Consider the following 21,941-nt stretch of genomic DNA (forward strand, 5'->3'; position numbering starts at 1 on the left):
GCCATACATAGAATTTAGATTGAACTTTTGTAATTGAGAGGTTAATAGTATTCTGTCGGCGTATATTTGATCAAATTTTGTATGGTATGGTATGGTATGATATTTTTTCACGAAAGAATAATTTGAAATTTTCAGGGTGTTCAAGTTTTGTTGGGATACTTATACCCGTAAAAATACTGAGCTGAATTAACTCCGATTTGTGTTGATATTTGAAACAGTTTAGAATATCTCACTCAATATTTCCTTTAGTGTTGAACTTAGACTTGAAAAAAAAAATGCATTTGGTTACTTACTTTTGTCATTGACCGTAAATTTCACTTCATGGTTTTTGTAGGAATTACTGGGTCGGTTTAAGCGTATACAAAATCGGATTTGAAACGGAGATGAAAAACAGGAGCGCAACAATTGAATTTCAAAATGTTCTCCGCAAGCCCAAATGGATGATAACCCCTGAAGTAGATAAAAGGACGTTTAAATTAAATTACAGTTGACTGCCATTTCCTGGTAATTTGATGACATATTTTAGCCAAAAATTCCAGCCAAATCGCCAACCAAAAAAACGAGTGTTCGAAATATGAGTCTGTTTAGAATTTGAGACAAAACGATATATTGTGGCAATTGAAGATTGCATCGATTTTTGTCTTAAATTACTAATTATTCTATTCGATATTTGGTCCAGTAATCAACATTGGATATTCTATACAACTCAGGGAGCTACAGGATCATTTTCAAAATTTTGATTTGAATTCTCTGCAGAGCTTTCTTCCTAGTATTACAACGGATAATCCATATTGGTACAGCATACAACATGGCTGGCTTCAAAATTTGTTTGAAAATCAAAAGCTTGTTTTTAAGACAATGTTTTGATTTTCTCTCATCCCTCTCATCGTGACAACATGTCTAATAAAGAGCTTTAGGTTTATGTGGGAATATTATTGGTTGAGCTTTGGAAGTATGAAGTGCAAGTATGAAGAAAAGTATTACTGACACACCAGTGAAGCGTAAAGTACATTTTTAATATTACTGTCACATCGCTGTTACATTCAAATGCAGGAGGTTTCAAAACATTCATTTGTGACATTCGGATTGCTACTGATACATGCTTATTGCAGCCATAAATGTATCACCAGACATGGATAAGAGTAGCGTGCCATTCTTTTCAGCATACCATGAACGTTATGCTGTCGTGCATGATGGGAGTGCAAAATGAATGTAAAAAACAATCACAAAGCAGCTTTAATTGTAGCAAGCACTCTTTTCGCGTTTGTTTCTGATCCAAGTTGCCACTTGATCACAGCTTGATCGCCGCCTTTAGAGATCGCTCATATATTACGTGACGCATCAGGGGAAGATGGGAGTATTCCGTCGTGTTCCGACAGTTACAGTAATTCAATACAACCATGATACATTTACAGCTGAGCAAAAAAGTCACAGTCACGCGTGACTTTTATTTTCAGTATCGCATGAATGTTTTTGTTGCATGAAAGTAGGGTAGGTGTACCAATTATGGATGCAATATGTCAACAGTAGTGATAAAAATCAAGTTGTAACCGCGTTTCTAAAACGCAAGCATGACTTGTTGGTGTCAATTACTAGTTTAAAGCCTTGCGAATCTGTTGATTTAAACAGTTTTAGTACTAAATTGACTTTAAGCTTCTAAAAATGGATTTTAAAAAGCGTTGTCTTTGTACCAATTATGGCAATAGCGTTCCTAGCATTCGACATAAAAGTGTACCAATTATGGACTATCGAATATTTGCACGAAATGAACTCAAACGCCATGAAGAGCGAATGATAATGCAACGCTAATATGTAATAAAGATATCGCTCATAAAATTTTCCTAAAATTTTGGGTTAAATAGATGTTAAATAATTTTTTTGCAATGGGTTCATGGGAGAAAATTAATTTTCGAAAAAAAAAGTCAAAATGTAGTGTAAATGCAAATTATGATACAAAACAGCATTAATGATCTCACATTACCTTTCCAGTGCCAATTTTTATCGAAAAAAGAGGGAAAATTCAAAAATCGAGTGTCGCTGAAAACCCCTCTCTGCCATGAAATTAGCATCTTCCGCTAGCGAACGTTTTCGAACGTGTGATTGAAAAATTTTAGTAATTGAGTACAAAACATGAAGATAATGCCTTACCGAACCGTCCCGTCGTGGAAGTCACCCGTAAAATAGCTTTACTTCTTTTATTTCATTGATCAAAAAATGTAAACAAACCGCCACCAGAGTATTGCCATAATTGGGCTCTCATACACTCTTTGTACCAGTTATCGACATAGATGAAATAACACGATTTCCAACTTTAAACAGTAGAATTGATTGCATTCCAGCTAAATTGATTCATTTGTTCTCACTAGGCAACATACATTCATCGGTTGAAACAGTTTATCAGGATGAAAACATACATTTCGTAACGGAGGTCCCTTAGCCAACTGCTAAGAAGGTGACATATATGTGAGGCAAAATTTTCAAATGTTCATTTTTCGAAGTTTATTGCACGAATGTTCTTTTCAAGGTTTAGTTACCATCAAAAACAAATAGTTTAATCATTCCTGTGAATATAAGCCATTATAGTCTAGTGAAACAATAAGAAAAATCTCTTTTTGTTCCCACTATTGCCATAATTGGTACTATAGCCATAATTGGTACTTCTACCCTAGTAATAGTCAATGCGTGAATGTCACACTCACTATAGTTTTTGACGGTACATTTTCGTTCACTGGCAGGGATGGGAAATGTACCTTAGCAAACATTTACCACCTCGACATTCACATTTTTCAATACGACCATCAAAATCCGAAGCAAATCATGTCCGTTCAAAACAAAAAAAAATGTCACGGTTCTTAAAAACTGTAATCTTCTTCTTCCCAACTTTTGTTCAAACCCGAATGCGAAATTACTCGAGCACAGTGGTAACACGATTTTTCCGGTTTTCGGGGTTTTTACTTTTGCTCGGTGAAGGCGGCATAAAATTGAACTTGTTTGTATGTATCGCAACAGAATGATTGTGCTCTTGCTGTTAGTAGTAATAGATTTCAATTAATTGAAAACACAAGTTAGATATTAGAGATTGAATTATTTAACATTTTTTTCGATCATTCACCTCGGGATGGCTGCCTGGAAACGATCATAGTGGAGAGACAAAAACATTCAAGTAGTGTGTGAACCGTCGGCAGCGCAACGCCTGATGGTATTGATGCTGCTGCTGCTTTGTGTTTTGGTTGACTGGCAGAATCAATGAACTGTGGTAAATTGTGGTCACAGTTCCCAAGCCTGTTCACTGGTCAGTATATAGAACACAAGGGAATTCAACTTGTAAATGCAGGATGAAGTTGTGAATTCCGCACATCGTGTCAAGACTCGTAACTGAAGTCTGGTGCGTTTTTAGGTTACCAACGAGATGTGTTTTTTGTTCAAAAACTCCTTAGAAAAGCTATTTGTCAAAGTCAAACATTATTTTTCGCATAACAAAAATACCCATTTTTATGAGCAAACTGTTTATGTTGGTATCCTTTACTATTCTGCCATAGGTAGAACTCTAAAAAATCAATAATATTCCACCATTCTCTCTCTGGCATTAGGTTACTTTAGTGATTTATCCATTTATGGCCAAATTTAATGATACACCATCCTTTCACTCCCAGCAAAAATGAAAAGTAAAAAGAGTATTCAAACTAGTTTAGATTACTAAACAAACATGAACCAGAGTTAAATCGTGAATTTGGACCGCAGTCTTAAGTGTAAATTTTACTCTTTATAGTCGTTTTACTAAAAAGTCTGATACTTTTCAAATCATGTACACATATTTTTCGATCCACAGCATATTGTAAACATTTTTTTCCAAATGTTTCAATTGGTAATCTCAGAATAACATATTATAAAAATAATATGTGGAAAATAAAATCGATTTTATATACAGAAGCGTTGCCAGTTTTGAGTATCGTCATTGTGCTTTGAGAGGTCTTCCAAAAATAAATCGTTTGATTTTCTATTGTGCTTTAAATGTGACGTAGAGACTAAATAAGGAACTCTATGAAGGCGTTAGTTTTTCATATTACAGTGGGATTCCGTTTTTGGCAACAAAGTCGAAATTTTCAGTTGCCAAAAACGGAACCGTGCCAAAATTGGAACCCTTATTTTAAATTTTATTTTTCAACTACTGGTTTTGAAAACATGATTAGAATGTTATTACATCATCCTTATAGAACCATATGGCATAAAGACTTCTGAACGGTTCACTTCGAAGCAGTTTTCCGTAATATTGTACTATGCTATGGATCTATAGCGCCGAAATGTTAATTGTGGCAAACGTTCTACATCCATGCTTTTTACACCTAAACGTCTTTAATGATTTTTAGAAGCTTTATGTACACTATTTGTATGAGTGGGCCATGTAAAATTAATAATCGCAAAAGTGGCTTTTATACAAGAACTGAACATTTTCCTAAAACTATGTAAGAATACGAAAAAAATTAAATGTGTTACTGTATTCATACAAAGACGTTTTTAAGTACAAATCAAATGTCCTGGGTATATATTTCGCCAGAAACACTCAAAATACCACCACAAATTCACATTTTCCCGCTAGGAATTACCAGGATGCCCTAGAAATCTTAAGAGTTTATTAGGAATCACCAAATTTCGAACTTAATCCCCAATAACCAACTATACATTCTCAGGATCCCACAAAAAACCCCAAGTATCCGCTAGGAATCTGCAGACATTCTCAAGAATCCGTTAAAACTTTTGATAAGTCCCTTAAGGACTAAGAATCTCCTAAGGATTCTCCAGGCTTCAGTTAGGAAACTCATAGTTCCAGCTCGCAAGGAACATTTTGTTTATGTTGAGACCCGTATCCTTGATTATAAATCTTGTACCGAACCCGTCTCTTAAAAATCTAACGTCTTAAAGAATTTCCAACAAAGAGGGAACGTAGTTCTAATTAGTTGGCGCAGAAATATTAATATACACACTAATACCACAAACAAAAAGTTAAAATACTCTTAATAGTTTTTATCGCACGCTTCAATTATTGAGAATAAGTTGTAGTTTGGACTGTGTTCGCATTTGTGCCGGTATTGAATGGAACATTGCAATTCTTAAAAAATAATATGCAATAAAGTAAAATCTTCACTTTTTTATGGATTATATGCTGCCACTTCTGCAATTCACTAAAATTAAGCAATTTATTCTATGAAATTTCTTAAAAGTTATGATGCACGACAAATTGTTGTATTTTCATTTATTACTGCATTGTGTTTTTCATGCGCAATGTATGTAACTCCATAATAATAACAGTGAGCTAAAAAGGTGACTTTTAGTTGTCTAATGTGCTTGTGCTCTGTTCAAACAAGCTCTTCCAAAACAGGAGAGAAGTGATTTTTAGTGTACCACCTACTGGTAGACCCAAGTGGGCTGGACACTTAATAGGAATGCCTATGAGATTGATCTCTAGTTGAGATTGTGGTGGAGATGAATGGCCTTATGAAACGTTGCGAATGCATGACAAATGACCATCCTGAAGTAAATAAGCGCGTACGGGAGGCCTTAGTAGTTAATGAGATTTGTAGGAATATCAACGAAAATGAAGATCTGGAATGTAATCGGTGTATAGTTGACCTGCCATTCAGATAAATAAAGCGATAGACACGATAATATTTACAAAAAGATTACAAATTTTAATGATATTCAAAAATGTTGCCAAAAACGGATCCATTTTGTTGCCAAAATCGGGGGGTGCCAAAAATGGAGCATGCCAAAAACGGAGCATGCCAAAAACGGAATCCCACTGTAATACTATATTAGCACTTCCGTCAAAACGTACTTTAAACCAAAAAAAAAAAATAACTGCAAATATCAGTTCCCTTTATATTTAAAATATTTTTCACCAAAGAAAAAGGTGAAAAATGATTTTATGATATCTGTTAAATTGCTCCTCCAAAATAACTTGATATTTTTCAGCAGGGTTCTGATTGATGATGCTTTCAAATAACAAGCCATTTTGAAAATATACAATATAGATTGTCGAATTATCCAGCAAATTTCCAACTATCATTGAATTTGATAACCTCCTAAAATTGACCTTTCTAAACTTTGTTCCTTATTCGTGTGAAATTCAATTATGTTGGAAGATTTTTTATTATCACAACATTGTGCTATATGAGTCGAACAATGTACAGAAAACCGATTGCAATTTCATTGATAAATTAAAAAGATACAGCATAAGGACTGTTTATTTTATAAAGTGGACACTTTGTTCATGCTATATTTTTTTAGTTATTGATAAAATCGTATTTGGTTTTCTGTAGTTAAATTATTCTACAATGATATGAAATTATAGGATCTTAGAAAATGCTTTTGGTTGAAGAGCTAAAAAGTTTTTCCATATTTCATCCTCATTTTATGTTCAAATTGTATGTTGGTATTCTTAACTTTTCAACTAAATGTAGCTTTAAAACAATGAATTATATTCCACCTGACGAATTCCATCCAGAATAAGTCGAAAAAAAAAAAATAAAAATCGTGCTCGATAGTCTTCGATTTGAATTAAATTTTGCACATGTTTTTGGTATCGTAAAACACGTTTCCATAGAAAAACTCATCATTTTGGCTCAAGTATAACTTTTGAAAATGGCCTATAAATTTTTGCATGCAACTTATTTGAAAAATTATAACTACGAAACTGTTGATTTTTGAGAAAAACGTTCTATGAAGAAGTTGTAGTGAACCGTTTGGACTATTAGAAAAAAAATATACACTGAAATAATATTTTATTTATTTTCATAAAGAAATAAAACTTAAATTTTAAATTACACAAAAACCCTATACTTAATAGTTTTTTTTAATTATCACCAGAGAATCTTGATAGTTAGCAGATGTAATGGACAATGTTTCATGATGGAGAAATTTTTAATAAATTTTTTTTTCTTAGAATAACTTTTGGCCGATTTTAAAAATTTTGATAGTTAGTCAAAATAAATACGTTCTGATGATACAATAACAATCTTGAAATAATTCTGAACTATAATGATTATATGGATAATGTCTCTAGAAGTAGTCATTTTCGAATTATATCGAGTTTAATTAAAAAATATTATTTAAATTTTAAAATGGGCCGTTTTCGTTAGTTATTCGCGTTTCTCCATCAAGGAAAATAAGTTAGTGTAAAGAAATATGGTCTTCACTCTCGAAAACGTATTATTATTGATGGCTTCTGCATGCGGGAATTATGTTCAAAATCAAACAATACTTAAAAGAAACTTCGTCAGTGTGTGTGTCTTATAATTAGAACATACAATAAAAGCGCCGGCTGCGTCTGAATGCAGGTCAATTTGGGGATGAGAAGGAAATATTGGTGTGTTATTTGCTTTCCTGAAGCCGTTGAGTCTTCTACACTTCCATAAGAAAACACTTGGAATTTGTAAATGGGAAGGTGTTGTTTCAAGGAATTCGTATAGGTAAACGAATATCATTTGAAATGAACATAGATGACCGATACTCTTTTCGTAACCGCAGTACTGGACACGATCGGTCTTGGTTATCGTCGTTTCGTTAACTATGCGGTCAAGGGAATCACTACCAACAGTTTTGATTAGTTCAGTTTATAAAATTAGCAGACTAATTATAACTTACAATGAATGAGCAATTAATCGCAACATCTAACATTTCAAATCTTCAAACCTAAAAAATGCGGTATATCTTCGTTTTGCAGCTCCCCGTTAATGGCAGAAAAAGAAAACGACCTTGAATGGAACGCAGCCGGTCGACGTCTCGTCTTGCGGTTTTTTTTTCGTGGGTCTTGTCTTATTATTGTCAGACGTACCACCCCCTGTTTGCTGCAACGAGTTTGAGCAGAGATGATGACTATTCAAGTCAATGCTAACGGTGAATCAATTACGACTCTTGTGCGTTTTTTTTTTTTGACATGGTTAATCTCCGGCATGAAACAGCGGTTTCGCATAGAAAGCCTTTGGGCGATTTGCGATAAAATTTAGTATGCTTTGGATCTACCAGCGAACGATGGAGCACTTCCTGGTACTAAGTGGTCCAAAGCTGGCCCTAAGTCGAAACAATGAAGATCTTCCTTTCCATAGTATTGAATATCAACTTCCAAAAGTTTTAAATCCATTGGTATATATTTCGATTTTTATATTATGTTAATTGTAGAGGCGTCAAGTGAAATTAACACTTGCAATTTCGTAGATCTTGTTCCATCAAAACCATTATATCTATTCTCAATCTTAACATAATCTGGATGAACAGAACTTATTTAAAAAAATAGTCCTTTCTATTTCTTTATAAGTATAATTTCGAACATAATAGTCATTTCTTTTATCTAGGTGTTCTGTGTCAGGCAGAACTATCATCCTAATTAGTTAAAACTACATTAAGCTGTTATCAATATTTTATTTACAACTTTACTTCACTTGCCGTAGCATAACATAATTTTTACAGGTGAGTTGATTTCACCTGTTTATAAGAGTAGAAAAATCGCTGTTAATTATCTTAACCTGAAATTGTAAGGCATTGATCGTGGCAATAGTAGATTGAAACGATTTTTGTTTAAAATTATTGATGATTTGATTCGATATTTGTTCCAATGTTTCAATATTGGATACATATTCAATGTTACTCATCAGTACTATACTAGGAAGGGAACTTTAAAATCATTCTCAAAATTTTATCTTGAATTCTCTGCAGAGCTTTGTTCCTGATATTATAACAACTAGTCCATATTGGTACTCAATTTAAATTTCGAAAGTTAATTTTTCATCTAACTAGAGATACTAGTTTCTTAACTTAATCTGATCAATTTATTGGAAACTCTCTCATCGTGACAACATATCAACTTGAAATAAAGAGCTATTGGCTTATGTGGGAATACTATAAGTTGAGTTTTGGAAGCATTAGGAGAAAATTCCATACAAAGAATGAAAATTTGTTGAAAATTTTAAAAGTTGATCTTTTTAAAACTAGTTATCTGTCACTTACACCCCTTTGCTAGTATCCCTCTCATATATTGCAAAATTCAAACACAAGATTTGTTTGTCCATCGACGATTGTATGAACTGCAGCCACTGTGTGTCGGCGGCGGCCGGCGGGTGACCTGCCGAAGACGATCGTGAATTGTTTTTTTTTGTCGATTGCAGATTGGCTTGCGATGAACGAACGCGCGTACAAATCGGATATCAGACAGTACACAAGTTGCGAAACAGCGGCGTTGATACTCAAAAGAAAATAAATGCATCTGGCAAATCGATGCGATTACACGATTTAAGAAAAAGATAAAAGTGAAATCCAAACAACTTATGGAACCGATGAGTGGGTTAAAATTGCCTTTAGAGTTCGACTAATGTGCTACATTTGTTTATCCAATGTTTTCAAAATTGATTCGAAATGATCACATTCATAACTATCTCTTTTCATTTGTGGAAACATAATAGTGAGAACCTGTTTATATTAATGATATTTTATTAAACATCGTTTAACTTATTTCTTTCTTTTCCTCTTCATTTCAGATTGGTTTCCATAATTGACCTTTGAGGCCCGGCACGCACTGATAACGAATTATTTTTGAACCGGTTCGATTGCTTGGAGCGCACGCTTACATAATTTAGCGAAACAGCCGATGGAAACGTATCTCCATTATTGCAGTTTATCTGCTTAATTCTGGTGGTTCAAGCTGGAGGAAATACGAAAGTATAGAAAAATAATCGGCTATCTTATCCTTCATATCACTATTCATTTCGAGGATAGTATAATTCAATTTTTATTCGACCTTGCAAGATAATAATAGCCTGTATTATTCATTTAGCCATGAGAGTCATGGATGTAGCTAGAAAAAGGTAAAAGGGTATTACCACTCTCCCTATCTCTGACCGACGAAGCAACTGATTTCGATTGATTTTTTCAAAAGTTTTTCTTCAGTATCTATACATAGACAAATTTAACCTTTTGAAATTTTTTAAAATCTAACTATAAATCAGGCTTCTGCCAAAGATTCTATAAGAAGTTATTCAAAGATTTTTTCAAAGTCTGCAACGCATCTTGCAAGAAAACTTTCAATAATAACTATCATGAAATTCTCCAGCATCATCTAGAGAGTCATCTGAAAATAAATATATTCTGGAAGAATGGTCGAAATATGTGACGAGCAATCTCTCTAGAAATAAACTACTTCAAATATTTTTCTTGAAGTTTTTCCAGGGATTCCTCCAATGTTTACTTTAGCAACTTTATTTAGTTTTCCTTCAGAATCCTAAGCACAAATTACTTTGTCAGGAACTCTTCTGAGCATCTCACATGGATATTGCGAGAATCTTTAAGATTTTGCAGATTTCTTCGAAACATTAAGATTTTTCAAACTGTCACTTCAATACTCCAATTAAGATACCAATTTATGGCTCCTCAAGACAATTCTTTACATATACATCAAGAATTTTCTTTAGTGGGGTGGGGTGTCTCAAAATTTCACTTTTCACTAACTTAAAATAATAGCTAAGTTTGTTACGAAAAAAACTTTAGTATGGAGAGAACTGTGAGAAATAATGTTCAGATGTTGCACCATTGTAAAAAAATCAGTCACTTTATATTTTTTCAAATAAATTATACATACCGATTTTTTCAATTTTTGAAAAACTTTTTCAGTACATTTTCATTGTAATGAATTGTTTTCCAGATCTTTTCCTTCACATCATATTCGATTGAATATGCTATGAAAAACGTTGGAAACATATTCAATTAATTGTTTCCTTAAAATTATCTCCCTTCGAACCTGCTTTATCTGAGAAAAGTTCAAAACGGGGCTGCTAAACAGAAAAGTCATCGTTAAGGCTCGTTAAGAATTTTATGCAAACTTCAGAAAATAATAAAGACATTTTGGGAGTACAGATCCGGAGTATGTTTCTTGTTTTTCGGTTTGAATATATAAAATTGAAATAATTTTGTATTACGATGTACAATACGTTTTTGGGATTTATTGACGTTATGAATACTACAGTGAAACCTCCATGAGTCGATATTTAAGGGACCATCGACTTATGGAAACATCGAGTCATGGAACAGCAATCCTTTGGAAAACTGTTTGAAGGGACCATCATAGTAACCATGAAATTTTGTTTCCAGTATGGTTCAATGAGTCGATATCGATCACTGTAAAATCAGTCTACACGATCGATATTCCATCAAATATAAAATATGATTGATTTAGCAGTTTGGCTGTGGTGGGGGGTCTTGAAAAATAAATTATTTTTTATATAGAAACTCAAATATTTACAATCAATATAAAATTTATGAATTAAAATGAAAATATTATGATTATTTCAATAATCATTGACTAAGCTAGGAAATGCTGACCATAAGTAGGAACATTTCCATATATTTAACTTTGATCATCATTTAGTATTTAAAATTAAACAAAAATCTAGCGAAGGAGCATACAAAGTGCCCCGAAAGATTCACCGAAAAAATTCTCTGGATTAATTACGTCCAACACGAAAAGCTTTCGTTTAAGGGAAAGCTTATAAATTACGTTACGTAAAATTTGCCCATTCCCACACTCTCCTCTCTATGTTAAATTTTTTTGTATGAATATTTCGATATATTTTTTATGGATCATCACCACCGTTATGAAGATATTATTTATGTACGACCTCTACAGCTAGCATAGCCGATCAAGTGAAAGATTAGTTAGAACTGTACTTGAAATGATTATTTTTCAAGCGTGCTAACATTTTTTTTTCTTTTTTAAGGTCCCTAATGTTCCTAGGAAAATAATACGGTCTTCTATCGCAGGTTTCAATTTTTTTTTCAGTGGTTTGATTATCCGATGTGAAAAAAAATCGATAGTCTGGATAAGCGAGACCGACCTGTGTTCCTGAAAAACACCACGTGTAATTCTTGGCGCAATTCTTTGAAATGTTTTGCAAAAAAAAATGTTTAATAAACCTTGAAGGACTGAAATTTTTTGATGTTTTTTCTTAACTAATGAATTATTTCTAGCGAAAAATCTTTGCGTCATGGTTTATGATTTTTTACAATCCTTGGATGAGTCTTTGCAGGAATTTTAATGTTTGATGATCCTCCTGGTGGCCACAGAGGATCAGAATAAACAATCATTCATCCTTCTGACAAAAGACATCCAAACATAAAAAGTCATAGGGATTTAGAAGTCATTCATTTGTTGTTAAGTAGGTAATTAAAAAAAAACAATTTGTCTAGACTGATCACTTTTAGAGACCCCTGGAATCGGTTTCGCATTGACTATGCTTGACAAAAATTTGCAAGGAATGGCCTCCGGTAAGATTTACGTTTGCAAAAATATCTACCAACCGTACAGAAAACTGCAACAAAAACATTTTTCAGATGAGATGTTCCGAGATTCCGGATCCGGGTACGACTGTGGACGGATGTTTTATTAGGGAATGTCCATTAACCCTAAAAGCCCGACACGAACCTTGATTTTTCAAATAACCACAATTCAGAGACTTGTGGATCAATTAATTTGGAACAAATTTTGAAGTAAATGCGGTTAGTTGGTCTTAAAATACTTGGGTGAGACATCGCCCCTGACCCCTCCCCCTTCTCTTTGTAACGGAAAAAGCGTAGACAGGAGGGGTGCAAAATTGGTTTCAAACGGATATCTCAACATCCAAATGGGCCAGAAGGTTGGTGTCTTCGGCAAAGCAGTTCAGCAGTTCAAGGGCTATCTGGCAGTGAAGAGTCTGATTAGAAATTCATCCGCTTGGTGGTGCTAGTAAAAATAAACCTTCAATCTTCTCTACCTCAATAGCTTGATGAGCTAGAAGGTTGGTGTCTTCGGCAAATTATTCATCAGATTGAAGGCTTTCTGGCGGTAGAGGTAGAATAAGAATTTATCCACTTGGTGGCGTTAGTAACAAATTTTCTTCAATTGTTTTGATCTTAACATGCTTATCAGCTAGTCCTTGTCTTCAGCAAGGTTGTTCGGCATATAAAGGGCTATTTGGCGGTGATTCGAAATTCTTGAGATACAGGCAATTGAATAATATGCGTTACTAGCTTAGAATAGAAGGTTGAAGTATATTGCTTGCTTGCTGAAATTTTTTGCGAGATTTTGCTGAATTCAGCGAAAAAAAGGGTTTGTGGAGGTGAAAAATCAAAGTAAGAATTTATTTGCTAGCTGATCATGATGATGATGATAATGGTCCCACCAAAGGTTTGAACAAGACGATATATCTTAAGTATAATTCATTGTAATCATTTTAACCAGATTTGCAAGCAATAAACGATTTGATTATTTTTACAGACATAAATAGCTTCATACGTTTCCATAGTACAGGTCGGACTCGATTATCCTTCTCAATATCTCTCCCTATGTCGATGATTTCTTCAGTCCCTTCATTCGGCATACAATCTCCTTCTCCATATCTCGATGTGATTTTCATTCCCGATTTTTTCTCCATGTGTCGATATGCCCATTATGATGCAGTGGGGTAGTCAGTAATTATTTTTAGGATAATTAGGGGTCTTGAGAAGAAAAAAATGTTTTGATTAGCATACACAAAAATCCCCTTTTTCAACCCCCCTTCTCTTACCCAAGTTCAATACAGCAAAACCATTCATATTGTATACTGCCCATAACTGCATATTTGTCACATTCGACATTTTTAACAATTTCGAGTTAATACCGGGGAGAGCCATCAAATGAAAAATACTTTCGATCAACTTACTAAAATCCGTGAGATTGTTCTAGAAAATTCGAAAAAAAAAATACCAAGTTGTCTTGTCCCATTGGCAATTGTAACCGCATAACAGTCACATTGAGATTATAAATGAACCTCGTAATGCAGTGGCAACGAAATTTCTATCAGAATTATTTTCTGACTATTCACCCAATATACGATATAAATTGTACAAAATTTCAGCCTCAAATAAGCACTTTTGAATTCTTAGTGATTTTTTGAAATTTTAGTTCCCTCCTATTATGCAATGAAATGCAAACTTGGTATCCCATTTACTCAATGCCTACTTTTGTCGAATGTTACAAATATGCAGTTATGGGCAGTATAATGCAAAACTAAATTATCTCAAATTTATGCATAAAAACAGGTAAACCAAAAAAAGAAATAGAAAAACATATACCGGATAATCGAGTAAAAAATTTCGAATAATCGAGTCCGACCTGTATAAAGCAAAAATTAAAATGGCAAAATATTGCAGGTCTCAACAATAAATTTTACCAGTTGAACAAAATCGAATACTTTGCCAGAATTGATAACCCCGAAGCTGGTTTCAAAACTATCTGTGACATTCGCATTTTCAAGAAATTACTGACATTCGACCAGAAAACTTACTACTGATGCATAAAATCCTCCAACAACCTAAATACAGTACTGACCCGATTCTGTCAGCCTATTTTAAATTTGCCAAAAAATTGTTATCGTCATGTTTTACCCCGTTTACATTAAAATTGATGATGATGTTTGATGTCATGCACGCATGGGCGTAGCCAGAGGGGGCAATGGCAATGCTTTTTATGAAGTGTTAAAAATCGATATTACCAATATAAGGGAGGGGGGAGCCCCTGATAAAAAAAAAATCTGGCTACGCCCATGTCCATCGCCCTCTTAAATGTCCATGTAACCATGTAACACGTCAAAATTTGAAAAACGGGAACAAAATAAAATGACCCGATTTTGTCAGGTTCCCCATTTTGTCAGCCTTAAATTCATTGAGGGGCTGACAAAATCAGGTCCTTACTGTACTGAATTCAAATTATAAATAATCAAATAGTCGTTCATATTTGTATATCGCGCGCTGGACTCAAAGCTTTGTAGACTACACACAAAAAGGAATAACTTATAACTACGTCTTCAGTGTCATGTACTTGTCGAGTCTAGCACACGAGACTGAAGACGGCCTTACAGTTGAGGTTGAAATACCCTATCTGTCAAAGGATACAATCTCTAATGGAATAAAATGATATTGTACTAAATCTGGTTTTCATTTATTTAAAGACATTTCAATCAGCTCTAAGATTCATTATCATGCCAAGATATTTAATTTCATGCTCGTGATCAATTGTATCCTCATTAATTTGTATTGAAACGTCTACAATGATTCGATTCCACGAAATCAACATAAATTTAGTTTTATTTATATTCAATTTGAACTCTTTATACTTTAACCAATTACTCGTAATTAAGCTAGTAACAAATTTTCTTCAATTGACTGTATCTCAAGAATTTCGAATCACCGCCAGATAACCCTTCATATGAACAGCTTTGCCGAAGACACCAACCTTTCAGCTGATAAGAATGTTAAGCGCAACCTAGCGGATAAACTGTCATTCAGAATTTTCACCTACTTGATATCTTTGCCTTGCAGTTGAAGTAGAGAAGATTATACATTTATTTTTACTAGCATCACCTAGCGGATGTATTTTCAATCAGGCTCTTCTCAGCCAGATAGTCCTACATATGCTGAACATCTCTTCCGAAGACCAACCTTCTGGCTTTCAAGGTTCTCAAGATACAAACATTTAAAGAAAATTTGCTACTAACGCCACCTAGTGGATAAACACTCATTCAGGCCCTCTACCACCAGATAGCCAATCTGGTGAATAACTTTGCCGAAGACCCCAACCTTCTAGCTGATAAGGTTTTTGAGGTAGAAAAGATTGAACATTTGTTTTACTAGCGTCATCAAGCGGATGAATTTCCAATCAGACTCTTCACTTCCAGATAGCCCTTGAACTGCTGAATAGCTTTGCCGAAGACATTAATCTTCTAGCTGCTAAGGATCTTGAGATACAGACAATTGAAGAAAATTTGTCATTAGCGCCACCTAGCGGGAAATCCTCAATCAAACTCTTCACCGCCAGATAGCCCTTGAACTACTGAATATCTTTGCCGAAGACACCAACCTTTTAGCTCATTTGGATGTTGAGATATCCATTTGAAACCAATTTTGCAACCCTCCTGTCCACGCTTTTTTCCGTTACCAAGAGAAGGGGGAGGGGTCAGGGGAGATGTCTCACCCAAGGATTGTAAGACCAACTAATCGCATTTACTTCGAATTTTATTTCAAATTAATTGATCTACAAGTGTCTGAATTGTGGTCATTTATAAATTCAAGGTCTCAGGCTTTTTAAATTTTTATGATTTTTGCATATTTTCATACAAAAAATCCTACCATGAGGGGAGGGTCATGGTAAGATTTTTGTATGAAAATATAAAATATTTTTTATGGCTCGCAATAAATTTGAAACCCCTTCCTCCCATAACTTTTAAAGTAATTAATTGACATCCCCTTAGTATCTGTTCAACCTATGCTCCTACAATTCGAAAGATATCTTAGCATCCTCTCCATGAATTTGAAAATATAGTGATTTGAAGGTTTAGGGCCATTTTCAAGGGATGCATTGTTTAAAAAAATTCCCCTATGCTGCATAATTTATCATTCAAAAACCAATAGAATAACCATCAGGTTCATATCCAACTTTTGAAAGATATTATATCTAAGCATGAACCCCGATAATTTGAAGACATTTCATTGACGGAAACACAAGTAACAATTAAAGTTTATTTTAGAGTACATTTATACGCATACGTCGCATCAAAGAATTCTGTCATCAAAAATATATATTTATAATATTTTCACTTGACCTTTGAAAAATTAAATATTTGGGCACGTTCTCTGAAAATTTTAAAATATTTTATGAGAAGGAAGCAAATTAATCGTGATTTGAAGATTTTGACCTATCGTCAAAAATATTTGAACCATGATTTTGGATCGTTGCTTAAAGATGCAGGACTAAAAGTCAAAACAGATGTTCGTCAATCGTTTACCTAAAGCATCATCCATTTATTACGTAACGCCAAAAATTGAATTTTTTTGACTACTTCCCTCCCCCTTTCGTGAAGTTTTTTGTATGAAAATTTTCAAAATGTTGTGCGATTCGTAACGCTAGACTGTTTTCAACGATAGCTCTTGTATCAACTGTATACTTCACTTGAGCATATGTAGATTTTTCTCTATTCATTGACGATTCGAGGGCTGAAACTTAGGCCAATAATAAATAAATTCAGAGCGTTTTTATGGCTGGAAGTACAAATAGGAGTCAACAGATGAATATAAATATTTCAATCTTAACTTAAATTGCATTCTTTTCAAGCATCGTCTCCATGATGTTGAGAACATCTACTAGAGACGAAGGGAAATAAAAACTGTGGTTAGCAGCTGTAGACTTTTTAACATTTTATTACGCATTTATGACAACTCATCTTTGATCGGTTTTGGTTATTGAATATAAGAATTATATTCCGAATGACGCAGATGAAGTATACCTACTATTAAACATGTTATTTGTGGATATAGGAGCATTTTTGATCATGACCCATCCTGCTGCTCGTATTTAGCTTGGAAAAAAAAAGTTCAACCAATGCATTCACTTAACTTTTTACTTTTTCACTCAAAACTTTCTACGTTTAACACGAAGAAACTCGTATTAGAACAATAAAAGATTAAGCAATATATTGAACTGAAATCGTTAAAACGTCATATAACGAGAGTTAATTATTCCAAAAAAATTGACTGGCAGATTGTTCACAAAAGTTAATCATTCGTTTTTATAAGCTGCCTTACCGACTAGTTTTTAAGTATGATTGTTGAGAATTTGTTTTGTTTTTAATAGTTATACAAAATAAATGAGAGCATGATGATTAATCCAAAGAATGTAATATTAAGTAATAATTTTGTGTAAATATAATTTTCTTCCATATGGTTTTCCACATGCATTGTGAAAATGTCCAACAATTAGTTTTGCCAGATCTGGACATCAAACATTGAATATTAACTATGGACATAATTGATAATCACACCACATTGGGCTAGCATTATGTAAAGCAAGTATCCCCCCCCCCCACGATAAAACGTCGTTTCATTTTGTGTTTCATATTAAAAAACATTTTTGAATTATATGTTTTATGTGTGAAACATTGATCTAATAAATATTTTGTTTTCAGAAAATGGGATAACCTCTGATGAGTGTGCTACTTTGAACTAAAAATCTTTAAAATTTATCCATATTTAATGTTTCCGGAATAAGGTTTATCTCCATTTGAAAAAAAAAAACAGGTTCACAGCGCATATAAAATATTTCAATATAGGAAAAAAGCTCTAAAGCCGTCTAAAAGAAAAAGAGCCGCAGAAAACTTTTGTCAACAAAATTGCCTAGCATTCAATGGTCTACAACATTGCTGAAGCATGTATCTATAATTCCTACATATAAAAAAGTTGACTTTTTCATTTCTATGAAAATGGTAGTCCACATCTAATCGCAACGTAACCCCTACACCCCTGGCTTCACCATTGATAAGAATAGCCGATCAAATTTGGATATTTTTTTCCGTCCATGCACGTCAAAATTTTCACGATCTATTATATCAGAAATGACAAGCTCACTCTTGACAGCTTTAGTTTAAAATACCTACGAACGTTTAGAGTTATTTCAAATGTTGAACAAGTGATCTTCAAGATCAAGTAGGAGGCCCTTCTTTTGCCGTTTAGCAGCTAAAAAACGATCAGTTCTGTGTCGCAGTGTGTGTGGCTCGATTGTCCATGAATACCTCAAATTAGTACAATCTGACCCGTTCGAATTGCCCACATATACACCCTGCCGGTCTTTGTTGTTGGCTCGTTGCGGAAAGATCATAAACAATCCGATGGTTGATCCCGGTAGTTTGGGGACTGCTTTCAAGTGCGCGATTACGTTTGCTATCCAGTGGAGCATTCCGAGGTAATGGCTTGCTGCTAAAGTTGTAAAAAAAGAAAAAAGCATTTGCCCAAAGCCATAAAGCCATTCCGGTTCGCTGATATTGAACGTTGAACTACAACTAGTGGCCCGTATTTCTTTATTTTGGTGCACAACGTGGCGTAGGAAAGTGAAAGGAATGTGATCCGGGGAAACGCAACGAGCACAAAGTGATGAAAATAAAGAAGCCAAAAGTGTTGAAATCGATAAAAATAAATATAAATGCTATTACGTTTGCTTGATATTTTTTTGGATGGGTTTATTGCTTTAGGTTGCTGTTTGTAGTGCTAGTGGTGTTCATTAACATAATCGGTTCAATATTGCAGCTAAATGAGAACTACATGAAAATCAAGTGAGAAATTAATTGTAGTGAGGCGAAAATATGAGCGTCCTCCGGAGGCCCTTTGTGGCTGTGCTGGTGCTGTGTCTCGTGACGTCCCTACTGCTGGCCCAGAGCAACGATGGCGGAGGAGGTAAGTCAAGTAACCTTTAGTATAGATAAAAGAGTGTATGATGATGTTTTCCGAAGTTTTTTTTTTCGATCACAACATAAATTTTATTTTAATGAAACTTGTTCTCGCAGTGATCCGATGTGTAAAACTTTTAAATAATGTTTCAACTTCAAAATCATCAAAATTTTCATGAAAAATAATATAAACATTTGCTGATTTTGATGATTTTTTCAGTATAAAATGAAAATTACCTCAAAAAGATAAAACACAATAATTGATTTTTGAGGCGTCAGATTAAAAAAAAAACTATTCGATAGTGTTGCAGCTGATACATTTGTTCAATAGTATCAGATTAAAACTAATCCTTAAGGGCCCATGGACAAAAATTATCAATGATTGAATGAACTGTTTCGTTTTTCCATACAAGTTGCAGATTACATTTTCAACCAATTGCGCAAGACACTCAGAAGCAAATGAGTGTTGTGGAGCAAGAACGGTTCTTCGAACCATCCTAATAAGGAGCAAAAATGTGTAATTTCGCTACCATTAATAAAATATCAGAGTCTCTTCATACGCTATTCATCAAATAGTTTAATCCTTCTCTAGATTCATCAATGATTTTACTTGTTTCAAATTTCACATCCATTCTTTTTATATTTAGCATTACGTTACGTCCTCATTCTGCAAGAGCCTTCTTCTCTGGTTAGTGTATTGAGTGCACTTTCCAATGATCTTATTTTAGAATATTCTTTGCCAAAGTTGCCCTTTTTGCATTCGTACCTCGTGTGACATCTTGCTGCAAAAATAATGATATTTTATACCCTTGGGTTCCTTGAAAATTTCTATTACCAAAAGATCATGGACTGACCAAGAATCGAACTCAGCCGCATTTAGCAGACTAATGAAACCACAATGCTAATGAAACGCAAAAGCTAACATAATTTCCATGACTCTAAAGATTTCGCATTTTTTTTTTTGCACAATACAAACACGACCCAACACCTACAAATCGAACCCGGCCACCATCGTTTGAGAATGCCGTAATGAATCGACTAGTTTGGCGTCATCGCTTGAGAAGCATGAGTCAATTAAATCTTACAAAGAAGGGAACACCAGTGTCGTCCATCCTCGGGTACGACCATAAATCTACACACCTCTAAGATCGCTTCACACGTCACAACCTCGCGCCAAGCGCCTAACCGATATACGTGTTGAACGTGATGCTGTACGTTCGCGCCTCATCCGATGCGGTAGATATGCTGTTTCCTTCTTTAGAATCTAATTCTGCGAGCCGCGCCCCCGTCAATCTACCTGCTTGTTGAGTCGGCAAATTTGATGAGTTCTTATTCCCAATTTGCGCAAAGTGGAAAACGCTCACAAAACAAATCCGGCGTCATCTAAACACCACTTAGGAATTATTCTAGGTATATGACTTATGGGAAAACGGCGATGATGATAACAGAGAATCAGCACTCACTCTCAATTGAATGGCATGCATGATTTCGAACATGATGAAGCACTCACGTTCAGCACTAATGATCTTGGGGTGAGGCATTCATGTCCGGACCGTGCGTGATGACGGCAGGGGCGTGTATAATTTTGACGCCTCGTGGAGAAATATTTACACTTCAGATGAATGCGGTCCCAAAAAGGAATTGCGGATTCTTTCTACTTGGGGGCTCATTCAAATTGGTTACGGAGTTTAAATCAACTTAGACAGTGAGCTGTTCGGGGTTGTTGAATTCGGAAACATGTGGCTTTTGGTGATGGATTGTAGTGACGTACACTGCCGTCAAGCACACAAAACATACGATAAATTTTCATCTTTTGGCTATTCAACTGTTTCTTCAAGCTCGTCCAACGTCATAGGTGGCTATGATGCGCTTAGTGGCTACCACCCAGCTATGTTGCAGAAATACTAAGCAGAATTGCAAATCTACTTCAGATGGCTAAAACACCAACTTTCTCAATGTAAATCATCATACAACCTTCTACAATATTGTTCACTATGGTATCAAGTAGTGTTTTTGACATTCTGAGTTCAATTGAACGCGATCAACAATTTTCCTGACCCGAACAGGAGATGATGTTCTATTTCCCATATGTTTGAGCTGAAATTCCCATATTAACTTCAATTCAATTGCGCCAGCTCATGGAACGACCATATGAGCTGAAATTTTCAGGAAGTCTTCCTCGAAGCCTAAGGAATAATCCTGGGGGGTGCCCCGTGGAATTATACAACTTTATTTTTCTCCCATACTGAGCTGGGCCAGTCTAGTATACATAGTATAATTCGTAGAAAATGGGCTTATCGTTTTGGCTCCCAAACAATTCTTATTAAGTACATAATTGCTGAAAATCTTTTAAACCGTTTTTCTTAATAGAAGTTTTTTTGTCACTTACACCCCTTTGCTTCTAACCCATGTGGTGTCGTCATTGCTCTATGGGCAAGGGACGCAATCTGGCGGGACAAAATTAATAACTTGGTAACGAAGCGTTTCCGGTATTTTGAGTTTTCGGCAAAGTTTTTTATAACAATGAGGACCATCTTCTGACATAAACGGATAGTTCGTGAATCATCCGCATAGGTTGGCGCCACAATTTAACTTTTTACTGTGACGTTCTAGAGACTTGGCATGTTCGGCCACGTTGTTCATTTTGATGATATAAACAGCTCTTTCGAGAAC

The 21,941-nt window shown here is 34.7% G+C and overlaps 1 protein-coding gene across 5 annotated transcripts in view; it reads left to right on the forward strand.

Moving 5' to 3' along the window:
* LOC5569378 (dual oxidase) overlaps nt 1-21,941 on the forward strand; it is a 193,434-nt gene that overhangs the window by 50,965 nt on the left and 120,528 nt on the right. The window contains exons 1-2 of one of the 5 annotated variants that reach the window (XM_021844764.1): nt 18,610-18,787; nt 19,074-19,275. In XM_021844764.1, coding sequence (XP_021700456.1) covers nt 19,185-19,275 — 91 coding nt within the window. In that variant the 5' untranslated portion in view covers nt 18,610-18,787; nt 19,074-19,184. Of the gene's footprint in view, nt 1-18,609; nt 18,788-18,950; nt 18,973-19,073; nt 19,276-21,941 lie in introns of those variants that run through there. The other 4 variants (XM_021844766.1, XM_021844765.1, XM_021844763.1 and 1 more) reach the window with 4 other exon arrangements.

Source organism: Aedes aegypti, chromosome 2 (assembly GCF_002204515.2).
Source record: "Aedes aegypti strain LVP_AGWG chromosome 2, AaegL5.0 Primary Assembly, whole genome shotgun sequence".
Taxonomy (NCBI): Eukaryota; Metazoa; Arthropoda; class Insecta; order Diptera; family Culicidae; genus Aedes; species Aedes aegypti.